Source organism: Lotus japonicus, chromosome 2, assembly GCF_012489685.1.
Source record: "Lotus japonicus ecotype B-129 chromosome 2, LjGifu_v1.2".
Classification (NCBI taxonomy): domain Eukaryota; kingdom Viridiplantae; phylum Streptophyta; class Magnoliopsida; order Fabales; family Fabaceae; genus Lotus; species Lotus japonicus.
Genome location: NC_080042.1, coordinates 43,796,360 through 43,818,967, shown reverse-complemented (window position 1 = coordinate 43,818,967; position 22,608 = coordinate 43,796,360). Strand labels below are relative to the sequence as shown.

The 22,608-nt window shown below is 36.5% G+C and overlaps 1 protein-coding gene and 1 long non-coding RNA gene across 2 annotated transcripts; one reads left to right on the top strand and one right to left on the bottom strand.

Annotated features, from left to right (window-relative positions):
- Positions 1-10,834: 10,834 nt before the first annotated feature.
- On the bottom strand, positions 10,835-14,947 carry LOC130738066 (uncharacterized). The gene is made up of 6 exons (XM_057589966.1): positions 14,599-14,947; positions 14,308-14,358; positions 13,522-13,622; positions 12,146-12,299; positions 11,821-12,054; positions 10,835-11,233 (listed from the first exon to the last, which is right to left on the bottom strand). The coding sequence occupies exons 1-6, from the start codon at positions 14,878-14,880 to the stop codon at positions 11,117-11,119; spliced, it is 939 nt and encodes a 312-aa protein (XP_057445949.1). The 5' UTR covers positions 14,881-14,947; the 3' UTR covers positions 10,835-11,116.
- A 1,970-nt stretch (positions 14,948-16,917) lies between these two features.
- On the top strand, positions 16,918-17,984 carry LOC130735398 (uncharacterized). The gene is made up of 2 exons (XR_009018436.1): positions 16,918-17,154; positions 17,775-17,984. It is a non-coding gene; the product is annotated as an uncharacterized LOC130735398 (long non-coding RNA).
- Positions 17,985-22,608: the final 4,624 nt, after the last annotated feature.

Below are 22,608 nucleotides of genomic sequence, written 5' to 3'. Positions count from 1 at the left end.
TGTATTGGATGGGTATGAAGAAAGATATCCAGAACTTTGTGCAAAACTGTACTGTTTGTCAATGCAACAAATATGCAACTTCAACACCCGGTGGTCTTCTCCAACCACTTCCAATACCAAATCAGGTGTGGGCAGATATTTCAATGGATTTCATTACTGGACTTCCAAAATCAAAGGGATTTGAAGCTATTTTTGTCGTGGTAGACAGATTGTCTAAATATGCTCATTTCATTCTTCTTAAGCGTCCCTATTCTGCAAGAACTTTGGTTGAAACTTTCACCAAAGAAGTGGTCCGACTTCATGGAATTCCAGAGTCTATTGTGAGTGACAGAGATCCCATCTTTGTCAGTAGATTCTGGCAGGAACTCTTTAAATAGTAGGGTACTTTCTTGAAACCCAGTACTGCTTACCACCCTCAGGCCGATGGTCAGACAGAGGTGGTTAACCGTTGTTTGGAGACTTTTCTTCGCTGTTTTATTGCTGACCAGCCTAAGACTTGGGTCATGTGGCTTCCCTGGGCAGAATATTGGTACAACGCTACTTTTCATGCTTCTACAGGAACAACTCCTTTTGAAGTGGTGTATTGTCGTTCTCCTCCGGTGATTACTAATTATTTACCGGGTGAAGTTAAAGTGGAAGCTGTTCAACGAGACTTAGCTAATCGTGATGAATGCTTGCGACAACTGAAACATTATCTATCTCGTGCTCGTGACCGCATGAAGACACAAGCTGATAGACATCGTCAAGAACGCTCTTTTGAAGTTGGTGACATGGTATTCTTGAAGCTGAGACCTCATGTGCAACAATCTTTTGCGGCTAGAATCTGTCCCAAGTTGTCTCCAAGGTATTGGGGTCCTTTTAATGTGATTGCACGTGTTGGGGCTGTTGCTTACAGGTTGGAGTTACCTCCTACGTCTCGAATCCATCCTGTTTTCCACGTTTCCTTGCTTAAGAAGGTTGTTGGTGATGCTATTGTTAATTCTACTCTCCCTGCTAGTTTAGAGGTTACTGAAGACTCAGTGTGGGAACCAGAGGCAGTTTTAGATCAAAGGACAATGGTACGACATGGCACATCTATTTCTCAAGTTCTTATCCATTGGAAGAACAAGCCTATTGAGGAAGCTACTTGGGAAAATAGGGACTACATTACTATTCAATTCCCTTCCTTCAGCCTTGAGGACAAGGCTGGCATACATGTTAGGGAGAAGGGTAAACCCGTCATTTGGAGGGTTTATCAAAGGAGAAAAAGTAATTAAGTAATATAATATTAGTTAGTTTGAATTCCAAGTTGGTTATTGGTTGTTGGTGTGGATTGTATTTAAGTTAGTCTATTGTTTTATTGTGAGTTTATGTTGGAAGTTTTATGTGGCAGTTACCTAGGCCATTAGAAGTTATCTTCTGAGAGAGCAAACTGCTCCTGTGGTTTTCAGATTGTGTTTTACTGTGTTTTCAGATTGTATTTCCTTTGTTATTATCTATGAAAAATCGCAGGTTATCTGCAATCTCTCCTACTCTATAATTATGTTCTACAAATTGAAGTTGCTGCACTGTACACGTATTTACTGTTCATACATGTACTGTTCATGCGAACACTGTTCATACAGAACTGTTCTCAAAACTAAATATTGTAATTCTGGTTCTTATCAGCCAGCGTGGCGAATACATTGGAATTGATTAAGTTCAGATCGTAGCAGTGGATTAGAGCAAAAGTGAACAACTTTAATTACTCTATTTTTGAATGGTACTCAAATCCCATTCTGTGTATTCAATTCATGTAGCGGTGACAGGGTCGTAGATACAACAAGGCCACTTAGGCCCATGCCTTAGGCCCCGAAAAAAATATTTTTTACTACCTATAGATAGGCCCCAAGTTGTTGTACTATGCCAAAGCTAGCTCTTGTCTTATTGTTCATTTTCTTTTGAGCTATGTGATATTGACTGATTTTGTAGGGCGTAGTCCCTTTCTTTTATTTTGGGGCTGGCCCGTATTGAATGAAACATTTAATCTTTGAAAAAAAAAAAGTTTTCATGTAGCCACATAGGAATCCTCGGCACCAGTTCTGTTTTTTTTAGGGGGGTCATTCCATTGGACCTTTAATGTATTATGAGAATGTCGTAAAAAAAGTAAAAAGTGAAAAAAAATATACATTGTCAATTATTGTTAAAACAAATAAATAAAAAATTATTTTGTTTCAGCTATAGCTTAAGAAAATTAGTTTCCTCCCTTATCCATAAAAATTAGCCAACCAAAAATGAAAGTTACACCAATATCATAATTAATATTATTTAATATATTTCCATTTATTAAAAAATAAATTAAATCTAAGGTCAACAGTATTACAATATAGATTGAATGAACTATCTATTTTATTTATTGAAAAAGAAAATGTTAGAATTGATTGATTATAAAACTCTGATAAATATTGATTTTGTAGCTCAAAGAGCCAGTAGATAATATAAAAAAAATGAAAATGTATATGATATATTAAGTATATATATTTAAACCTCAGATAATTTTCGTCTAAGGCCCCCAAATGTCTATACACGGCCCTGAGTGTAAGGCCCAAGTTTTAAAGCTTTGGATAAGTGAATAAAATAAAAGAGTTTATTTGATTAAGATAAATTTGTGAAGGAAAAAGGTTCAGGAAAAGTCCAGGAATTTATCGAAAAACCGATAGGAGTTATTGCACGATTAACCTACGCCTAATCCTAGGTCAAAGGTATTAGTGAATAGTTAATTTATACTTTAGGACGCGATGGAAACTAATTCCAAAAATCTTCAGAGAAATGTTAGAATTTCTCTTATTCGTCTATAAACAAGTATTTCGATGCGAAACCCTGGAACGTACGAACGTCAAATTCCAATTCTCGGAAGTTTGCCGAAACGGAATCCCTGATAGTTCAAAAACCCTAAAATCGACGGACGATGAAGACTTTTTCTATTCGGAGCTTCAAATGAAGATTCCACCCGCGATCGCCTACTTCTCTCGTTGTTTCTAATCTTTCTTCAGAAGGAAGTTTTCTCATCCGACATCCACTGCAAAAAGTAACTTATCGGGTAAAAAGGTTTTACACCGATTTTGCATTAGTCACCTAACATAGAAGGAAACTTCTGTTGAGTTTTGGATTTCTGTCGTCAAAACCTATCTTAGAATTCACGGAGAACGAAGCCGGAAAAATAAGAATCACTCTTATATTTTTATTTTAACTCTATGAGTTAAATCCTCCGGTATCTAAACTAATCTGTACCGGTTTACAAAATATCTTCTCAAAATATCTCCCTAAAATATCTATTCGTTCTTATCCAGTCTTTGATAAATATCTATTCATTCTTATCCAATCTTTGATAAATATCTATTCGTTCTTATCCAAACTTTGATAAATATCTATTCGTTCTTATCCAATCTTTGATAAATATCTATTCGTTCTTATCCAATTTCTGATAAATATCTATTCAACCTTATCCGATCCTTGATAAATATCTACTCATCCTTATCTAATCTCTACAAAATATCTTTACAAAATATCTTTACCAAAATATCTTCTCAAAAATATCTATCCATCCTTATCCATCCACCAATGCATCCTTATCCAAACTTTGCAAAATATCTCCATTTCCTTCACTATATATAGGTTATAAGCTAGAAAATGAAAATTTTGCAAAACTCACCCATTTCTTTCCCCAAAACCGCGGCCAAGAGAGGAGAAGAGGAGGAAGTTGATCTTCGCGAATTCTTGCCCGTTTGCTTCACCGATCGTTGCTAATCGAAGACCTTGAGGTAGGTAAACTATATCTCTCTTCTGATCGTCGTTTCTGTCGACTTCTCCTAAGTCTTTATGTGTCCAAAGTTTTGAGGTTTTTGGAAAATTGTCCAAATAGCTTGATTTCTTTGTCTAAACATCTTCCCTACGTGCTCAGGAGCACTTCTGTCGGATTAGTTTTTTCGTAATGTCGCCGGAATTCCGCCGGAATCAATTCTACCTCAAATACCCATTTTGGGGCAAAGTCTCAATCTTTTAGCTTAGAACTCTCGACTTGGCTTAGTGCTAGTAGGATTAGTTGTCATAAACGTCGTTGTTGACGTCTCCATCCAATTTGTTTTTCAAAAATCCAGTTTTGAAATTCTGAGTTTAAAATAATGACCAAACTACCCCTATGTCAGTTTTCGATCCGAAAATTTTTCCGAGCTTAGAACCGTCTTAGTTACGGCTTATGTTAACCTAGGAACCAAGTTTGATCGAAGAAAAATCGACCCTCCCAATTAAAGGAAGTGGCCGAGAGCTATATCAAGGGGGGGGGGGGAAGAATCCGATTTTTCGAAAACTTGTCTTAACGCGTTAGATTGTCGTACCACGAAGTTTGTAGTGTACCGTGTAACCCTAGGACTCTTTGATTGCTGAGTTTCTGACTCTTGGTGTTGATTTCTGTGAATTTTGCTTAAGGTTCTTTTGAGGAGGTTCCTGGAGAACCAGGAGAAGAGCGTGAAGGACACTTTGAGGAGGAAGCTGGAAGACCCACCGGTGAGGGCTACTCTCTGAATTACTAGATAATGCTTTAGGTGTCGACGAATTCGACTTGATTTATGTGTTATGCACTTAATTGCTAATTGCCTGAAATGATTTCTGAGGCTTCGGCCGATCTTGTAGAGTACTTGATGCCATGATATTGTGTGCTAAATGATTCACATGTTATGTGCTAAATGGTTAATCTAGGATGTGTTGGAATATGCTGTTTATGTTTATTGATTGAGCTGATTTATTTATGTTACTCCACTTATATCTGTTATGCTTCAGAGTGAGGATAACGGGCACGTCATGCCGATTTTACTTTGGGATTTTGGGAAAGTTTGATGGGACGGACCGAGGTTCGTACCCTATTATTGTTTTATGGATCAAGACCTTCTCTAAGGAAAATGAGTTTGAAAATGATATTGGAAAAACCCCATTTGAATTCATGTAAGAACTTGGGTTGTTCTGTCTAAGGCAAGAAGGGCTTTTAATGAGGCATTGTGCCCGGCCAGCTTACCTGGGAACTTCTCGGGCCATTACTTGGGTGATGATGGACCTTTTGTTTTGAGACCATCACCAGGGAATCATTGGAATTATGGGATCTTTGAAACTAATAGGATTAGAGACGAAACTTAAACAATTTCATAATGAACCTCCATAATGTATTAAACAACCTCAAAACCCTTAATATAATGATAAAAGACTCAGACGAAAGTTTAGGGCTCGAATATTAGTTTTGAAAAATGAGAAGTGTCGTCTAGTCCAAGTCTTGAGGAAACTTACAAGTTTCCGAGTATGCTTATACTCTTTCGCTCGATGAGCAGTTTAATGTTTGGCTATCTAAAGTTTAGCCGGAGACTATAAGTTTCCAAGTACTTCGGTACCTTTTCGCTCGATGAGCAGTTTATTGATTGGCTATCTAAAGTTTAGCCGGGAACCATGAGTTCCAAAGTACATTCTTCTTCTTTTGATTAATTCATTTTGTCGCAGAATCGACGTTTGCCTTAGGGTAGGCTTTTTAGAGACAATAAGTTAGCTAGAACACGTGACGACGTGTCGAGTGAGGTCGGAGACGTTGTTTGGCTAATCACTTGCATTCATGCACTCATTTTGAGGTTAATACACGGCGGATTACCGGACCTCGGTGGATTCCAAAATGGTCATAAGACCCGGATTTCCATATTTAGGACACTACGGTGGTCCTTAGTAGCAGACGGAATGGCAGACCTACGGGTTCACTGCTGATCTGACTACTTTTGTGTGGTGTAAGAGGCGCCCGAGCGGAATGGTCCCACTTTGGCCGGTGTTAGGGCTGACTCGATGGTGTCCATCCTTCTTCCGGAATGCATTTTGTTACCCAGCATTGCATTTCATGCAACATACATGCTGACTTAGTTGCTGAGTGTGATTGGTACCTGTTTATCCTATTTGAGGCATGCTACCTGTTATTATGATCTTTTATATTCATTGTGAAATATGCAACCTTAGGATGTTATCCCTAAACTTATAAGCCTGAGAGGCTAAATAATTATTATCCTATATATCTGGTTTTATTATTTATATAATTCTTTGGAGTTGACCCTCGCGTCTTCTGTGTGTGTTTGGGCGGACTACGCCATTGTCAGTTGAGTATGGCGGACTGGTACGAGACGGTCGTCCCTTCGGGGGGACCAGGTTTGAGATGTTGGACCAAGACACCCCAAGCTCATGGGTGGTCGACCCCGCCGGCCACCGAGCTATCTATTCAAGGCGAATAATGGAGGATCGCATTGACCGGATGCCAAGCCTGACGCACGGAGTCTGGAGGCACTACACTATCAGCTTCAACTTGCCACCGGGTGTACACTGCGGACCTGGACTGGGAGTGCCACCACCACCGTCGCCTTCGGACGACGAGTACCCCTCGGAGGAGGTGCCTGTGGGAGGGACTTCTTCAGGCACTAGTTCACCCACTGTCGCGGCTGCTATAGACTTGGGATCGGGTGCAGAACCCGCTCGACCAGCTGTGGAGACCGATGCAGTCATCGACATAGTCGTCTTGGATTTAGATTCAGACGACGATCTTGGGGATGCATAGTTGGGATTAGTGTAGGAGTAGCGTCTTGGCTCTGATGTTCAGTCTTTCGTTTTGGGCAGGGTAGGTCCCCGACCTTTAGCTTTTCTTGTGGTTCTCTTTACGGAAATCACAGAGAGTTGGTTGGAGTAGGGGGTCTTGTTTTAGGCCATCTGGGATGACTTATTCTCATTTTGAGGGTTTGTGTTGCAGACACTTAACCTTTTCTTTTGGATTGTACCTTTTGCCTTCGAGCGTTACTCTCTTTTGCTGTCCGTCACTGGAGGTTTACTCGTGACGTGGTTTACTACTTACAGCGGGGGCTGTAATTATTATTGTATATTAGTCCTGTTATCTTCTGTTGTCAAGCTCTATTTCTTTCCGTTTTAATTTTGTATTATCGAAAAAAAATATATTCACGTTTTTCCGCATTAAGTATTTCTTTTGGTTACGAAAGTGACGCCACCGAAATCGGGGTGTTACACTGAGCGGTGACCCTGTCTATTGGCTTGTTGATGTATGTGCTGCTGTCTGTTAATTCTCATGGAAGCGAATTGCTGCTGTGCGATGGCTGTGTTAATAAAAGGCTAGTAGGGTTGTCTGCAGTATTACTGCAGTATGACATGTACAGGTGGATGGAGTGTGCGTGTATTCTGCATAATTGAGGTAGATGGTTTTGTGCTCGTGGATTTGTGCTGGTTATTGCAATTGGAATATGAGATTGATTGGTAGGAGTAGTATACTTGAATGGTTGCTGTCATGCTATTGTATGGACGTAGCTACTGGATTTGAAGGAGCATTGATAATTTTGTTTTCTGGTGGTGATGGAGGTATATCTCATATTAATTATGGAATTGATTTTAAAGGTCTTGGTACTGGACTTTCATGGAAGCTGTCTACTATGTTGGTGGTAATTAGAGAATTGGTGATGGATTTATGTATTGTTTTTTAGCTCTGGCTTTATAATGTGTGATCTCTTTTAAGTTTTAATGAGGCACTCTTTAGACCAAATACAATGGTTTGTTTAGGGGGGTTGAATTTTGTTGAGGGTGTGTAGTGGTTGGTTGAGGTTTGTTGAAGATGAGGTGGAGGAGAGAAGTGTTGAGAGGAGTCAACAATGTTGAGAGGAGAGCCGGCTGCCACGTGGCGGCTTTGGATTGGTGCAGGCCAAGCGCGTGCTCTCCACGCGCAGACAGGCGCGTGGGAGCTAGAAGCAGGAGAGAGAAACTGACGGAAATCTAATGATCTAACACGTGGCTGGCTTTGATTGTCATTGGATTTTTATCATCTTTATCTTTTGAACTCAAATATTTCATTGAAAAAAAATTTTAATGGAAAATTTTTTTTAACCAAAATTCATGATTTTTTTCCTCTATAAATAGCAATGTTTAGAAAATCGGACCGGCCATTGAACCGGTCAAGGGACTGGTTTAAGGTTCATTGGTTTAACCGAGGTCCAACCGAGGTTGAACCGGTAGTAATTAAATAATACTTTTTAATATTTATATAACATAGAAACTAAACTAATATAAAAAATATCCATAAATTTATGACACAATATAAATCCTATAAAGTATTGTATTTTTTTGTTCAAATACTGTGAAGTATTGTCAACGAATTTATATAACTTGTACGTTGTAGGTTGTTTTTGAAAAGCTGTAGTTGTTTTTGATAAAGAGAAGCATATTATTTTTATGGGCTTGATAAAATAAGCCCAGTTACACAACCACAAGCTGCAGCTTTTTTAACATATGGAAGCATATAGTATTTTGGGCTAAGATGAAATAAGCCTTATTCCATAACCCTAGTCTCTCTCTTTTGTCATAAGCGAGATATGCAGCCGCATTTCATTCTCATTCATCTGCTGTACGCCTGTACCCCTCTTCATCTTCCTCTTCTTTCATTTCTTTTCCAAATTTCATTTCCACAATTCATAATAGCTGAAAATTAGAGTTAAAATGAAACTATCCTTTATGGTAAGATAGAGGGAGTGGTTGTAGAGAATGGTAGAAGAGCTTGCAAGAGAAGAGAATGATTTCTTTCTATGATTTTTTCAATTTTCTGGTTGTAGTTTGGACAAAACGCAGCTTGTTTGGAACTTTTTCAATGAACCGGTTGAAATCGGTAAACCACAAGTTTTTACCGGGTTGCCCGGTTTTACACCGGTTTCTCCGGTTCAACTCCGGTTTGTCATGTCACCGGTTATAGAGGCAGTCCGGACTGGGGACAGGCCCGGTTCCCAGTCGAACCGGTTGGTCCGGTCCGGTTTTCAGAACACTGATAAATAGAGACTTGGTTCGTTTGATTTGGACACAGAAAAAAAAAAGCAAGTTTTTCACCATCTTATTATCTTTCTATTAGCCTTTGTTTTGAAATGGATTCCAACAATTACCATTTCAACACCCGGAATTCTTCTAACTACCCATTTAACTACCTAAATCCCAACAATTATCAAGATCCAAATCAATTTTCCAACCAACGTTCTCAAAATCTCAACAATTATCAAGATCCAAATCAATTTTCCAACAAACGTCCTCAAAATCCCAACAATTATCAAGATCCAAATCAATTTTCCAACTGACGTCCTCAAAACATACATAATTTTGGTTTAGCACCAAATTTCAACCAGTCATCCTTTCATCCATCTTATGGATCTATGAGATATCCATGTCAAACACCCCCATTTAGTGGTTATATGCCAATAAATTACTGTAAGCTTAGTTTGTTGTCTTACATTTTAAATTAAGAAAATAAAAATAAATTATAGTCTATATTTAAAAAAAAATTAAATTGTTAAGTGTTTATTGTTTTAATTTAATTTAAATCGATAATTGTAATTTTATGTAATCGTAAAAAAACAAAAATATAAAATTAAATAAATATATGAAATAAAAAAGTGGTGGGGTAGGGTGAGTGGTGGGGTATGGTGTTAATGAAAAACCATTGGAGTGGGTAAAAGTTGAATGAGTGTTGAATTGGAGAGAGAAGATGATGTGAAGTGTTGAGAAGAGAAAAAGTGGTGTTGAGAGTAAGTAAATTAAAGGCTAAAAAGCATTTTTGGCCCCTGATGTTTTAAGTTTGTGTAAATTCTGCCCCTACTCTATTTTTGTCGACGTTTCTACCCCTCATGTTTTCAAACAGTGCACCGTCTACCCCTCCGTCAGTTAGGCTTTCTCAGGAGAGGTTCCTGAGTGGATTGGAGAGATGAAGAAGAGTATATGAAGTTGATGATGATCAAGGAAATGATATAAATTAAATTTGCTTGATGTATATATCAATTATGTATGTAACTGAACTAGTTAAGTGCATGTTTTGCTACTTACAAGTCTTGAGTTTGAATCTCCCATGCCCCTTTTTCCAATTTCACTTGTAATTTCTACGTGGCAGGTCCAAAAAATGTAATAAAAAAAAGTCAAATCAGCTCATTCCGTTAGTTTTTTAACGTCTGACTAACGGAGGGGTATACGGTGCACTGTTTGAAAACATGAGGGTTAGAAACATCGACAAAAATAGAGTAGGGGCAGAATTTGCACAAACATAAAACATCAGAGGCGAAAAATGTTTTTTAGCCTAAATTATACAAACCATTGTAAATGGCCTTATAAAGCCTTGCCACCAAGGGGTTCTCTTTTTAATCTTAGTGGTGTTGAGAGTTGTGTTGAAGATGAGGTGGAGGAGAGAAGGTGTTGAGAGTTCTCAACATGTTGAGAGGGGTAACCGGTGCCACGTGGCGCGTTCTGATTCGTTGTCCGGATTTTTATCATCTTAATCTTTTAAACTCAATTATTTTATTGCAAAAAAAAAATTTCTGAAATTTTTTTTTAACCAAAATTCATTATTTTTTTTCCTCTATAAATAGAGACTTGGTTTGTTTGATTTGAACACAGAAAAAAAACCAAGTTTTTCACTATTGAAATTGTTAAGGTGTTTATTGTTTTAATTTAATTTAAATCGATAATTGTAATTTTATGTAAATCATAAAAACAAAAATATAAAATTAAATAAAAATATGAAATAAAAAAGTTGTGGGGTAGGGTGTTGGTGTTAAATGAAAAACCATTGGAGTGGGTAAAAGTTGAATGAGTGTTGAATTTGAGAGAAAAAATGATGTGAAGTGTTGGAAAAAGAAAAAGTGGTGTTGAGGGTGTTGAACCATTATAAATGGTCTAAGTTCTCTCTCTATCTCTTTTGTAATTGGGTTGAACTGTTGAAGTACCCTTGTACTTCACTTCAATAATATTCTTTGCTTATAAAAAAATTAAACTACTTAAGTTGCATGGTATACTTAGCATCTCCCTGCTGTAGTCATATAGTTGGTACTTGTAGCTTTACATTCAGAAACAGTAAAATGATTTAGGCACCTGATCTTTAATTTATAAACATTGAATGCAATCAAATTTGGTATGCAAACAAACTACCATGCATCACACGCACGCTAATTAACTTTTGTTACATTCTACCTGCTTGTATTTTTTATGACATTCTAGTGGGGACATCCCCAAATGATCTTTTGCTAATATAGGAATCATTTCTTCCAAGAACCTGTAATTTGCTTTACTTTTGAAGTATTTTCGAACCCTCATAGGAGAATAAGCGAACTGCATTCTGGTAACTAAGTTCAGCAAGTTCTTCTTTTGTAATCTCTAGCATAGATGCAACATAATCAAGTACCTGCAAGTGGAATGAATTGAAGAATGTGAATCTAACAAAATGATTCCCTTTACATGCATGCAGGATATAAGTTGTACAACACTTGATCAATCTAGCAAATGTCCTTGGTTGTTTAAGAGAATTTCACATCCTTACTGTAGCAAAGAGGAAAATACCCTCAAACATGCAAGAGAATATTACATTTTCATCCTTGATGTTAGAATAATTTACATGTCCCTCTTATTTGAAATTATACAAAAACCTCCCTTCAGGTTTTAGAAAATACTGGTGGATTTCATTTCCTAAAACTCTCCATACACCATTCTGTTTGAGAGAAATTACAGTAACAAGGGAGAGATTTCTATATAATTTGAATCTAGAGATAGCTGAGAGATAGATTTTGAAAGTATCAAAGGAGGCCATGCAATTTATTCATTCATTCTTAATTACCAGACATTATTATTTCCAGAAAGCAAAGCTCAAACTCTCAGAATTTTGTGTACTCTAATTAGAAATATTATGATATATCTCCGAAAGAATGATATAATAAGAGATGCTAATTTTGTAAACACGAGGCAACAATGAAGGCGATTACTTGAGCTACATACATTTCGAATGTTTGCTGGATGATTGAGTGTTTCCTTTGGCAACATGGAAACATCTTTTAAGACATGGGATGCATTATTGGAAGAAGAAGCAGAAGTCGAGGATGAAGTTGTTCTCTGGGCTTGAAACTCTTCAGAAAGAGATGCATCTCCTTCAACGAAAAGAAGAGAATCTATGTTTGACTTCGGTAGTGCATCAGGTGCATCAGTCTCCAATAAAATCCTATCAGAAGGGACCTGGATAGAATATAAATTAAGAATGTAAGTGTTTTGGCACGTAGTGTAAAATTACATCGAACATGCATGTAACAGAAAAGATGAAAATCACCATCTTCAGCATTTTCTTTGCCTTATTAGCTTTTAGTGACATAAGAAATCCAGAGAAAGAAAAATAAGCACCAAGCTTGGAAAATTCAGGAACCATCTCAGCAGAACCTAGGTAAGAATGAAGAATAACACCAGCAGGAAAAGGTCCTACAGACCTGGAAATATTGAAATTAGGGAGACAGTAATTTCAAAGACACCATACTGTAACAATCAACGAGAAATCACTATAAGGCTTAATTCAAAGGAACGCCATTAGATAATGAGGATATAACCATGTTAACAATAAGAGTCCATGTTATCAAATATCAGAAAAAAGCATACGGTACTCTTCTGTAAGAACCTAATGAGTAATCATATTACATCAATGAAACTCTAACACAGTACTACTTTCGAGGGAACACACCAAATTGTGATTACGAGGGATCTTAAAAGATTTGAACAGAATTCCAACTTCTTCAGAATGTTTCTTCCTTCTTCACAATTGTTGGTTATGTGTCTGCACTATGTTGACAGACTAACAGTCCTCGTAGTAAGCAGTCTTCTTCTATATGCAAAAGCATACCTTGCTTTTTCTAATTTTCATGAAACGACATAAGGTAAAAATGATTCATAATACGGAACTTTATGCAGCTTTGAATACTCAATTACTAAGCTTTTGTTACTGTTGAGAAGTCTCAAATTGACTAGAGATATAGCCAATATAGCCCTTATTTATGGGAAAGAAATCCTCAACTCTTGAGCTAGCTTTTGGGTTGAGTTAGGCCTCCCAAATTCTAACAGTTCCATATTGGCATTTTTACTTCAATACCAAGGATATTGGTTTATTACAGAAGGCTCTAAAGTTCCTTCTCATTTGCTAACTATTTCCTCACAATTTTTCTGCATTTTTGGTTTCTATGGTTATCTAGTCCTTAGCCAGCTTTGTCTCAACAGATATACAGGTTGACTTAGGTGTGCAACCGAAGACCCAACTTATGACTGAGAAATCTTAAACAATGATTTTATGAGTGGCTCTTATTGTTAAGCCCTATATCACAAACTCTACATTATCATTATACATCATCATTCTGTAGTGATACCTTCGTATTTGATTATTCATCAAGAAATGGTCAGAAGCTTCAATTAGGAATTCATTATTGAAAGAAAAAGGTTCATCTTGTTTGCATTCAAGCAACTTATTTGGAGTATGTCTTCAGAGTTCAGACAAAAAATTGGTTGTTCTCTTCACTATTCCTTGTGAGAAATTCTCTTTTTGATCACCACACTACTACTGCAAGGGTGTTTAACATTTCAAAGAAAAAATTAAATCATCATTGTTTTTAAGCAATCTTTCTAAGGTAACAATTGAACAAAAGAGATAATAATAGGTATGCATACTTCATTAACTCAAGAAGGTCACCAAAAGCACGAACACAGTGTATAGATGCTGGTTTGTTTAACTCTTTCGCAAGTTCAAGCTGCTGTGTCAATACTTCAACCTGCACAAATGACATGCAAAAGAATGTGAAGCCATCCTTTAACATGGGACTGAACTGAACTTGAACCCTTCTATGTACTACTTTAGCTTTAGCCTAACAAACAAAAACAAAATTTCTAATAATCTGAGTATAACAATCTATATCAAGAAGAAACGGTGTTCCTTGACAAATTCTAGTCAGCCTTGTTTTGAAGCCTAAAATGCTATGTTTTTTATCAGTCTTTGAAAATTTAGACAGTTGTTGAGGGCGAGGCAATAAATGCTGACAGACAGACAATGGTACCAACCAATAATACTCACAAGCATCTTCTCGCATTTGTGAGAGTACATTAAAAAATTTGTTCTTCTCACATAAAAGTATAAAACATGTAAATTACCAACACAGCATCAGCCCAAAATATCAAGTGAAAGGGCTATTCAATCAATACTTCACTATCAAAAAACCTTCTCTTCCAATCCATCAAAGTGTAATACTTGCAGTAATGCTAAATTTAACAACCTATCAAACTCTTTGAGAATTGGTAACACCAATGACAGAAGTGTTGGATCATGGTATATGCATATAAAATAAATAGAAAGAGAAATAGGTGCATCTTCTTGTTGCACCAAAAGAAATTATCAGAGCTTCTAAATATTAACAGGAAAATGCATTGCATAGCCCAAAAAGTAAAATTGGGAGCTCAAACCTGCTCAGAAAAATCAATCTTCCTTCCTTGTGATCCTTTGTCAACGCCAATCTGAGAAAAAATAAAATGAAATAAATAACTCAATTGCATCTAATGTTGAGTTAAGCACACATATTCAGTAGTGTTCCACGCTAGAAGAGCTAGGGGACATAAGAGTTGGGTGTGATGAAGGGTCCAGGGTTCGAAACTTGAGGAACTAACTTACTAACATTACTAACAAATAACATTTGCCTATTAAAAAAAACACAAAGCAATAGAATGAAAAGCTAATAGAAGATAGAAATAAAATACCTCTCCAACTGCAGCAGAGGGAGTAGAATCGAAATAATCTTTCAACGTCTTAAACCAATCGGGACTCCTCTCAGCAACATACCAGGGATGGAGACCAAAGCAAGGAATGACACAAGGGTAGGTCTCAGCCAAGTTTTTCACCAAGTGCCAATCTTGTTCGCAAACTCCGTTCACGGCGAAGCGGGCAACCCCTTTGTCTTGGGCAGTTTTGATGAGTTGATGTGCTTTGCTTAGGATTCTTGGGTCCTGCAGATGACAGTGTGCGTCGAACAGTTTCATCATCGCCTGCTCTGCTCTGCTGCCTCCCTCTCAATCTCAATCACCTACCGGGTATGTTTGGATTAATTGAACATAGTGGTATAAAATGAAATATAATGGAAGGGAGTGGTGTGGAGTGGAAAAGAATACATATTTTATTCTATTATTTGAGTAATTTATGATGGAACGGAATAAAATTACTATTCTATTGTTTGGATAATAGATGGAACAAACATTTTCATTCGAATATTACTCTTCCACTAAAACAAGAGATTATCAATAAATTTATAAATAAATAACTTGTAGTAAGTTTTTTTATCTGTATGGTTAACTTTTGGTACAGACCAATGGTAGCAAAGTTATTTGTAAAATTAAATTTCATCATATCTATTTCCTCTCAAGTCTCAACCAGTAGTTTAATTTTCTTTTTCAGGCGAACTTACAATAAAACAATGTAAAAAAGGAATTAAATTCATAATTTAAAACAAAAATGACAATTCGAAAGGATGCAGTATGACATGAGCAAAGAAAGGAGAAAGAGAGGTATATCAAATAATTTATATACAAAGGATAAATGAAATTGCTCGGCCACGCCAACTGAAATATTGAATTGAATAAAAGAACAAAGCAATTGGAAAAAAAACTCACTGGTTGGACTTGGAAAGCAACAGTTGAAACGCCAAAATTAAATAAAAGAACACACCAGTTGAAACGAAGCAATTGCAGGAACAATGAAACAGGAAAAGGGGTAAAATGGTAAATTAGTAAGTTTTTAAAAGGGTGAAGGGTGGGAATAGGCTGGGCTCAGGTAGACTTTGCGTAAATAGGCATAGCCTGATTAAAAATCTTAAGGTCTGAGCCTGGCCTGTGGCCTTACCTTCTCGAAAATCTGACTTGGCCTGGTATTTAAAGGTCCGTTTCACAACAAGAATTTTACGTTTGTTAACAGACTTATCTGTAAAGAAGCTATCAAACTTATAAGCTAACGGGTTAAATTATACCAAAATAATTTTTTCAATAATTAGACTTATAATATTATAAGCTACTAGATACAGATGAAACTAAACGAGATTATGTTGGTTTCATAGAGTCGGAGAGCCAATTTAAAATCACACTTCATATTAAGGTATTTAAATACATCATATATCTATTTCTAAATAGACTTATAACTTTGAGTCATTAAGTCAATTTGCATAAATATATAAAAAAGTGAATAAGTCTATAATATCAAGATATTATGATAAATTTCTAATATATAGACATCATCAATGGTAAAATATATTTATACTAATTATATTTACAATGTACCAGAAAAATACTAAACATTTTTACTTAAATAGGCTAGCCTATAAGGCTTACAAGGCTTTTTGAATGACCTGAGCCTAGCCTTTTTAACTAAATAGATTTTTCAAAAAGCCTAAGCATTGTCTATTTACCGATTTGACCTGGCCTGGGCTTGTGAGAGGCTAGGTCATAGGCCCCTACGAACGGTCTGGCCTATTCCCCACCCCCAGAAATTCCGGTTCCATCCCATGCCTCCCAAATTGGAGGGAAACAAAATTGAAGGTATTCAATGGAATTTGATGGTATCTATCTCACTCCTTTTCATCTCATCCCACTCTTCATTAACATATCCAAACAATGGAACATAAAAGTATCCCATCCCATTCAACTCCCTACCATCAATCCAAACAGACCCATAGTGTGCTCTAAATCTAAATACAATATAAAAGAGACACAATAAGAAGGAAAGAATTGACACTTAACAAGCATTGAGGCGCCTACCTTTCAACCATTTTTCTAAGAATTAAAAAAAGGTAAATGGTCACTTTGGTCCTCAAAAGTGTCAACCGACTTCACATTCGTCCCTGAATGAATTATTCTCCTCATGGTCCCCCAAAGTCACAAATGTCCGTCACTTTAGTCCTTGACGTTAAAAAACACAAACGGACGTTAACGGAAGGTTGAATTAGAACATTGGGAAAGTTTGAAATGCTTCAATTCAGTCCTTGATCTAAATTTCCCCCCAAATCTAATTATTAAAAACCCGAAACCCGCAACAATGATGAATCTTCATCTCAGAAAATCCCAGAACCTCTCACTTAAAAATAAACCAAAAACATCTTCAACACCTTAAAATGCCATGTCAACCCTCTGTGAGGCAACTTGTGCTGATGTCTCTCAGGTATCCCACTCAATTGGGACTGACTCAAGAATTGGACCCATGTTCTTGAATTTCAGTGTTGGCTTTGGTGGATCCTGCTTCCAGAAGAACATTTTGCTTATCTGTGTAACAAAGTTTGTTTTTGCTTCATGCCCATTTTTCCTTTTCCAATTGCCTTTTGATTGTTCCTTCTGGGTATTCTTGTTTCTGTCCTCCTAAAATCAAATGTCGACATCCCCATTACCCTTTTGGGTGTGATTGTTTGTTTGTGATTTGTGGGTGGATCTGTTGTTTTGGCTGTTTTCGTTTGAATGGATCGTTGGATCTGATGTGTGAATATATTTTATGATGAGATTCTGATTCCATAATTTGTCCCTTGTTTCGTGTGTGTGCTTGCGTGCGTGTTTGTGCATGTGTGTGTTGAAACCGAGGGTGATTCCTGAGCTTAATAGTTCAATAATTTTTATTTAACTATTATACATGTTCTCTCCTCTGGATCTGCAAACTTTTTTATGTCTGAATCACATGAAAATTATAGATCTTGTTCTCCTTGTATCATGATTTCTCATAGTGATCGTGTTCTGTAATGATATATCTGTGGGCTGTGGTAGTCGGATGAATTTCATTGTTTGATCTTTCAATTATTTAGCTTTGGATCATGATACCTTGTTAGCGGTTAGTGAACTATTCAATAGTAAAATTTGAATTTTTTGTGTGTTGTTTTGAGATTGGGGTATATTTTTCATTGATACAGGTTGCTGAGAACAAATAAGCGAAAATGGTGAAGATTTGCTGCATTGGAGCTGGGTATGTCGGCGGCTCAACCATGGTTGTGATGGCTTTGAAGGGTCATGATAAAGGAAATGAAGATTTATCATTGTTACTGGGTTTCTGGTTTTTATTAATTAAATTTGTGGAAAATTCCAGATCAATGACTAAATTGAAGCATTTCAAACTTTCTCAACCTTCCGTTTGTGTTTTTTAACGTCAAGGACTAAAGTGACAGACGTTTGACACTTTAGGAACCGCGAGGTGAGTAAAATTCATTTAGGGACGAATGTGAGGTCGGTTACACTTTTAAGGACCAAAGTGACCATTTACCGAATTAAAAAATCAAAAAGAAAATGTTTGTCACTCTATTTTTTAATATTCTGTCATATTTCAATCTCCTTAGTTCTATTATTTTCACTAGAATCAATGTATATTGTTTCCACAACCTTATATCTCATTGTGTTCCATCTTAAAAACATAATAAACATTTAAAAAAAACTCTTTGTCCTCATTCAATGTGTACCAAGAGTTTAATTTTTATTCACGAACACCGTAAAGAATTTTTTACTTTGTCAGCCAATTAGATTATAAAGATATGACACATTATTATTAAAATTTTAATTAAATTAAATTAAATGACTACTTTTGCCACTTTTTTCAATGCATCAACCTTTTTCTCGTGTACCAAATGGCCTACATGCAACCAATGGTTCAAAATATTATTTATGAAGCCCCGTAGGGCAATAAGCAATATAAGTTAGAAAGACCCATAATACAATCTAGAAACATCTATCCACTTGATATTCTGAGTAAAAGCTAAGTACACTCAATCTATATAAGGCTTATCTAGAAGAGTACTACATGGTCAATATAACACAACACGTAAAGAAATTCTCCATTCCCAAATACCAAACCGTAACTCCCATCACTCTTAACCAAATACTGACTAGATTGAAACTTGAGCATACTGAAACCCATTATGCTACAACATACTCAAATCTTTGTCAAGATCTTTTGATCTCCCTCATTCTCATGGTGTCATTAGCGAAGACCGAACTCTAAAGGTGATTCAGCTGAAAGCTGGATAACAACCTCTGCCTCCGGGGAAATAAGGAGGCTCATGCTAAAATCCAATCCTCCAATAGGGGGTTCCACCCAAATCACGCGATGAATGGAGTTACAAAGCTCTAAAATTTTCTCTTTTCTTAAATTGGTTGTCGCCTTTACTCACTATCACATATATCAATTTATGTTAGGGTTTCAGATAAAACTTTAAAATCCAGCCCATCGATTGAGGTGTCGTATTAAAGATACTCATTTCACTAGCTCAATCTAATCTTTCAGATATGATGTAGACATGCTAAGCTTCACTCAGATTAGGTATTTACCATCTCTTTCTTCTTAATTAACTAATTTCAATTCTTCGTCACATCTAGTTCCTCAATTCCATTTTTTCATTCATTAATTGCATAGGTATTTTCCAATTTTGTTGTGATGTCTTCTCCATCTAGATTAATAAGCCATGGTACAACTCAACATAGATATGCAATCGTTCATGTTCACTCGCAGTCTAGGTGGTTGTTCTATCTTTCAGTAACTGTGATTTTCTTTATTAATACACACTAAAAGTACCATTTATATGGAAAGCTAAACATATAATAGTTTGAATATTTTATTGATAATTGTGACATCAAATAAGTAATAAATCACTTATAAATGATGTTAGAATCCACACGCTCGCGATATATATATATATATATATATCCATGAGTTCATTGCATACCTCCTTTCATGCTTAATTTCAAATCTATGTTAGGGTTGTCCAGTATGAACCGGACTTGGTAAAACTGAGTCTTTTTTGTCATTTCAGTTCTGTCAGGTCGGTTCACGGGTCCAGCGGGTCACAAAATTCGGTTTTTATAGGTTTGGTTCGGTCGGTCTCGATTTGGGCTTGAGCCCGACCGAAGTAACTTTAATAAAGAAAAACCTAGCCCAATCAACCCAAGCCCACTCTCAACCCTATATTTAAAACCTCTCACTTCATCAAACCCTAGCAGTAGCACACCAGCAGCCGTCACACACATTTTCTTTCCTTCTTACCTTTTCTTCCCCACCGCCACCTAGCACCACCTCTTCCCCACCGCGAGCCACCACCATCGCAAGCCACCACCACCTTTTCCCCACTGCGAGCCACCACCATGCACAACCACCATCCACGATTCCTTATCTTCCTCTCTTATCATCGTCTTCTACCACACAACCACCTCATTCTCCTACTCTGAGAAAACCCACTCAGATCAGAAGAACATCCACTCCGTTACATGTCAACCGTCATGAAGTTTGAAGAAGCTTCGGTGCATATGCTGGAAATCACATCCTCGCCTTCGATCTGCTCAAATCCTCTTCTATGCCTCCATCCACCATGAAATATGTAAGTTTTTTTTGTATTTTTCTATTGAGGTTTCATAGATCTGATAGTATTTTGGAATTTATGTGTTATCATGTACTTGGATCGACAACATATTGAAAATTTGTTAGTTCTGATGAACCTCTGTGCCTCATTCTCTCTTGTTTTTTTTTTTTAGTTTTTTCCTGGATCTACAAACTGATGAACCCGCCCGAAGTAAGGGACAAATTTTCAACCCGAACCGTAGTAACCCGCTGCCTTAAGCGGACGGTGGTGGCCTGATGGTTTGGTGTTTTTTCACCCGACCAAACCGACGATTCAGACCGAACCCGCCCGTTAGACAACCCTAATCTATAGAGTACCATAAATTGGATCAGGGAGTAAAACTTAGATGTGACGAATTACATACCATTGTTGACAAAGGTATGCCAAATCTTTACCAAGTGGTTCTATTGTATAATATGAAAAACAACATTTAGAAGCTATGTTTTATTGATTTATGTGTTGTGGTATTGGGAAGGTTTGTTCCATTGGTTTACAATTTTACTTTCTTGCGTGTTTTATGTTATTTTGCTAATGAGTACTCCTTATCCACTTTTTCATTTGTATTAATAAATTTCTTTTATGTTAATAAGTTACCACAGTACCACACTTCTAGGCCTATAATTATTAAACTTCTTTTGTGCTATAATAAACTTGTTTACAGAATCATGTAACTGTTCATTTTCCTAGTAGACATATCTTAATGCATATTTTTACCTCATGTTGGATACATCTTGATTCAAAATTCATTGTTCTCATATGCTTGATACATCATACATAATTAGTTAGCGAGTGATAGAAGAGAGGGACATTCTGAACTTTTAGCACTTGAGAACAATGCCTCAACGGAGTTGTAGATGTTTGAAAATCTTGAAAGAATCCTCTTCTCTCTGTTAGTGTTTAGCCATCAATAAAATATTTCAATTCATTCTTAATCTCTCCTATAATCTCTACAATTTTTTGTCTTTCTTACTTGTGGGTTCCTCAGGCCACCCAAAATGATCTTTTGATTGCACTCTTATATTTATGCTCTGTAAGATTAATCTCGTTTATGCTTTCAGGGATGCTTTATTTGCAAAAATTTGAAGAGCCTGATTTGAAAAGAGCAGGTGATTGCTTATGTTTAGTTAAACATTATGCAACCGTAGCTCAAGTGTATGCTAGAGGTAGTTTCTTCTCAAATTGTTTGACTGTTTGTGCTAAAGAAAGATTGTATGACATTGGATTCTCTTACATTCGGCAATGGAAACAAAATAAAAATGCTGACCATAGTTTGGTTAAAACTCATGATCTGTACATGATAGAAAATAATTCCTAGAAAGTTGTGCTAGTACTTATTTTGATCATCTAGATGTCAGATCCATGATGAAATTTGTTAGAGCTTTTCATTCGATGGATTTGAAGCGTGACTTCTTACGATTATTGAATTTACCGGATCAGCTTCTTGTGTTAGAAGAGGAATCAGGAAACCTTCCGGAGGCAATAAATATTGCTATGATGATGGGTGATATTCTATGTGAGGCTGATCTTCTTGGAAAGGTTGGTAAATTCAAAGAAGCTTTTGATCTTGTGCTTTACTACATACTTGTGAATTCTCTTTAGTCTTCAAGAAGCCAAGGGTGTCCCTTAAAGCCATTTGCGCAGAAGGTTGAGCTTTTGAGAAGAGCATAGTCATTTGCAAAGGAAGAGTCATGCAAATTTTATGAGCATGCATCTGAGGAAGCTGAAATATTATTAAATGATCACGGTAACAATTTTAAAATAGAGATTTATTTGAAATCATCTCACAGACATAAGTGTGTCATAAAATAGTATGTTTGTGGCAAATTTTGGATGCTCATTTTCATTTGAACCCCTCTAAATATGTCTTGAAAGATAGTGTGACTAGTGATGCTGTTAAAGGAATGATATTGGACAATCAACTTTTTGCGGAAACATTTTTCTATTGCTGGAAAGGTTGGAAGCATAACATTGTTCATATATTGGAATGTCTTCCAAGTTTTAAATCCCATGACATTCATCAGCTTAGCAGTTATGGCAAATTTGCATTTTGAATTATATGGGTGTTGGAAGATAACATGTAATCTAGATGAGATTTACTCTTTGCTTGTCTCTGATGCTAACTGGGTGATAAAATTAGGTGATAAGTTTCTGAAGAAGAATGGAAGGATGGTTTATGTTGATATACATTCTTTAGTTTCTTCTCTTAGAGCTATTGGAGTTCACAACTGCTTTCTGTTGGTATCGCAGTTTTGTGCAACCTTGATGCACTATACAAGTTTTCAGTTAATAAAGATCTTTCTGATTTTTTTCAGTTTTAGTCTTTATTGCATATCTATGAAGTCTCGCAATTTCTTCTTGGATCCAA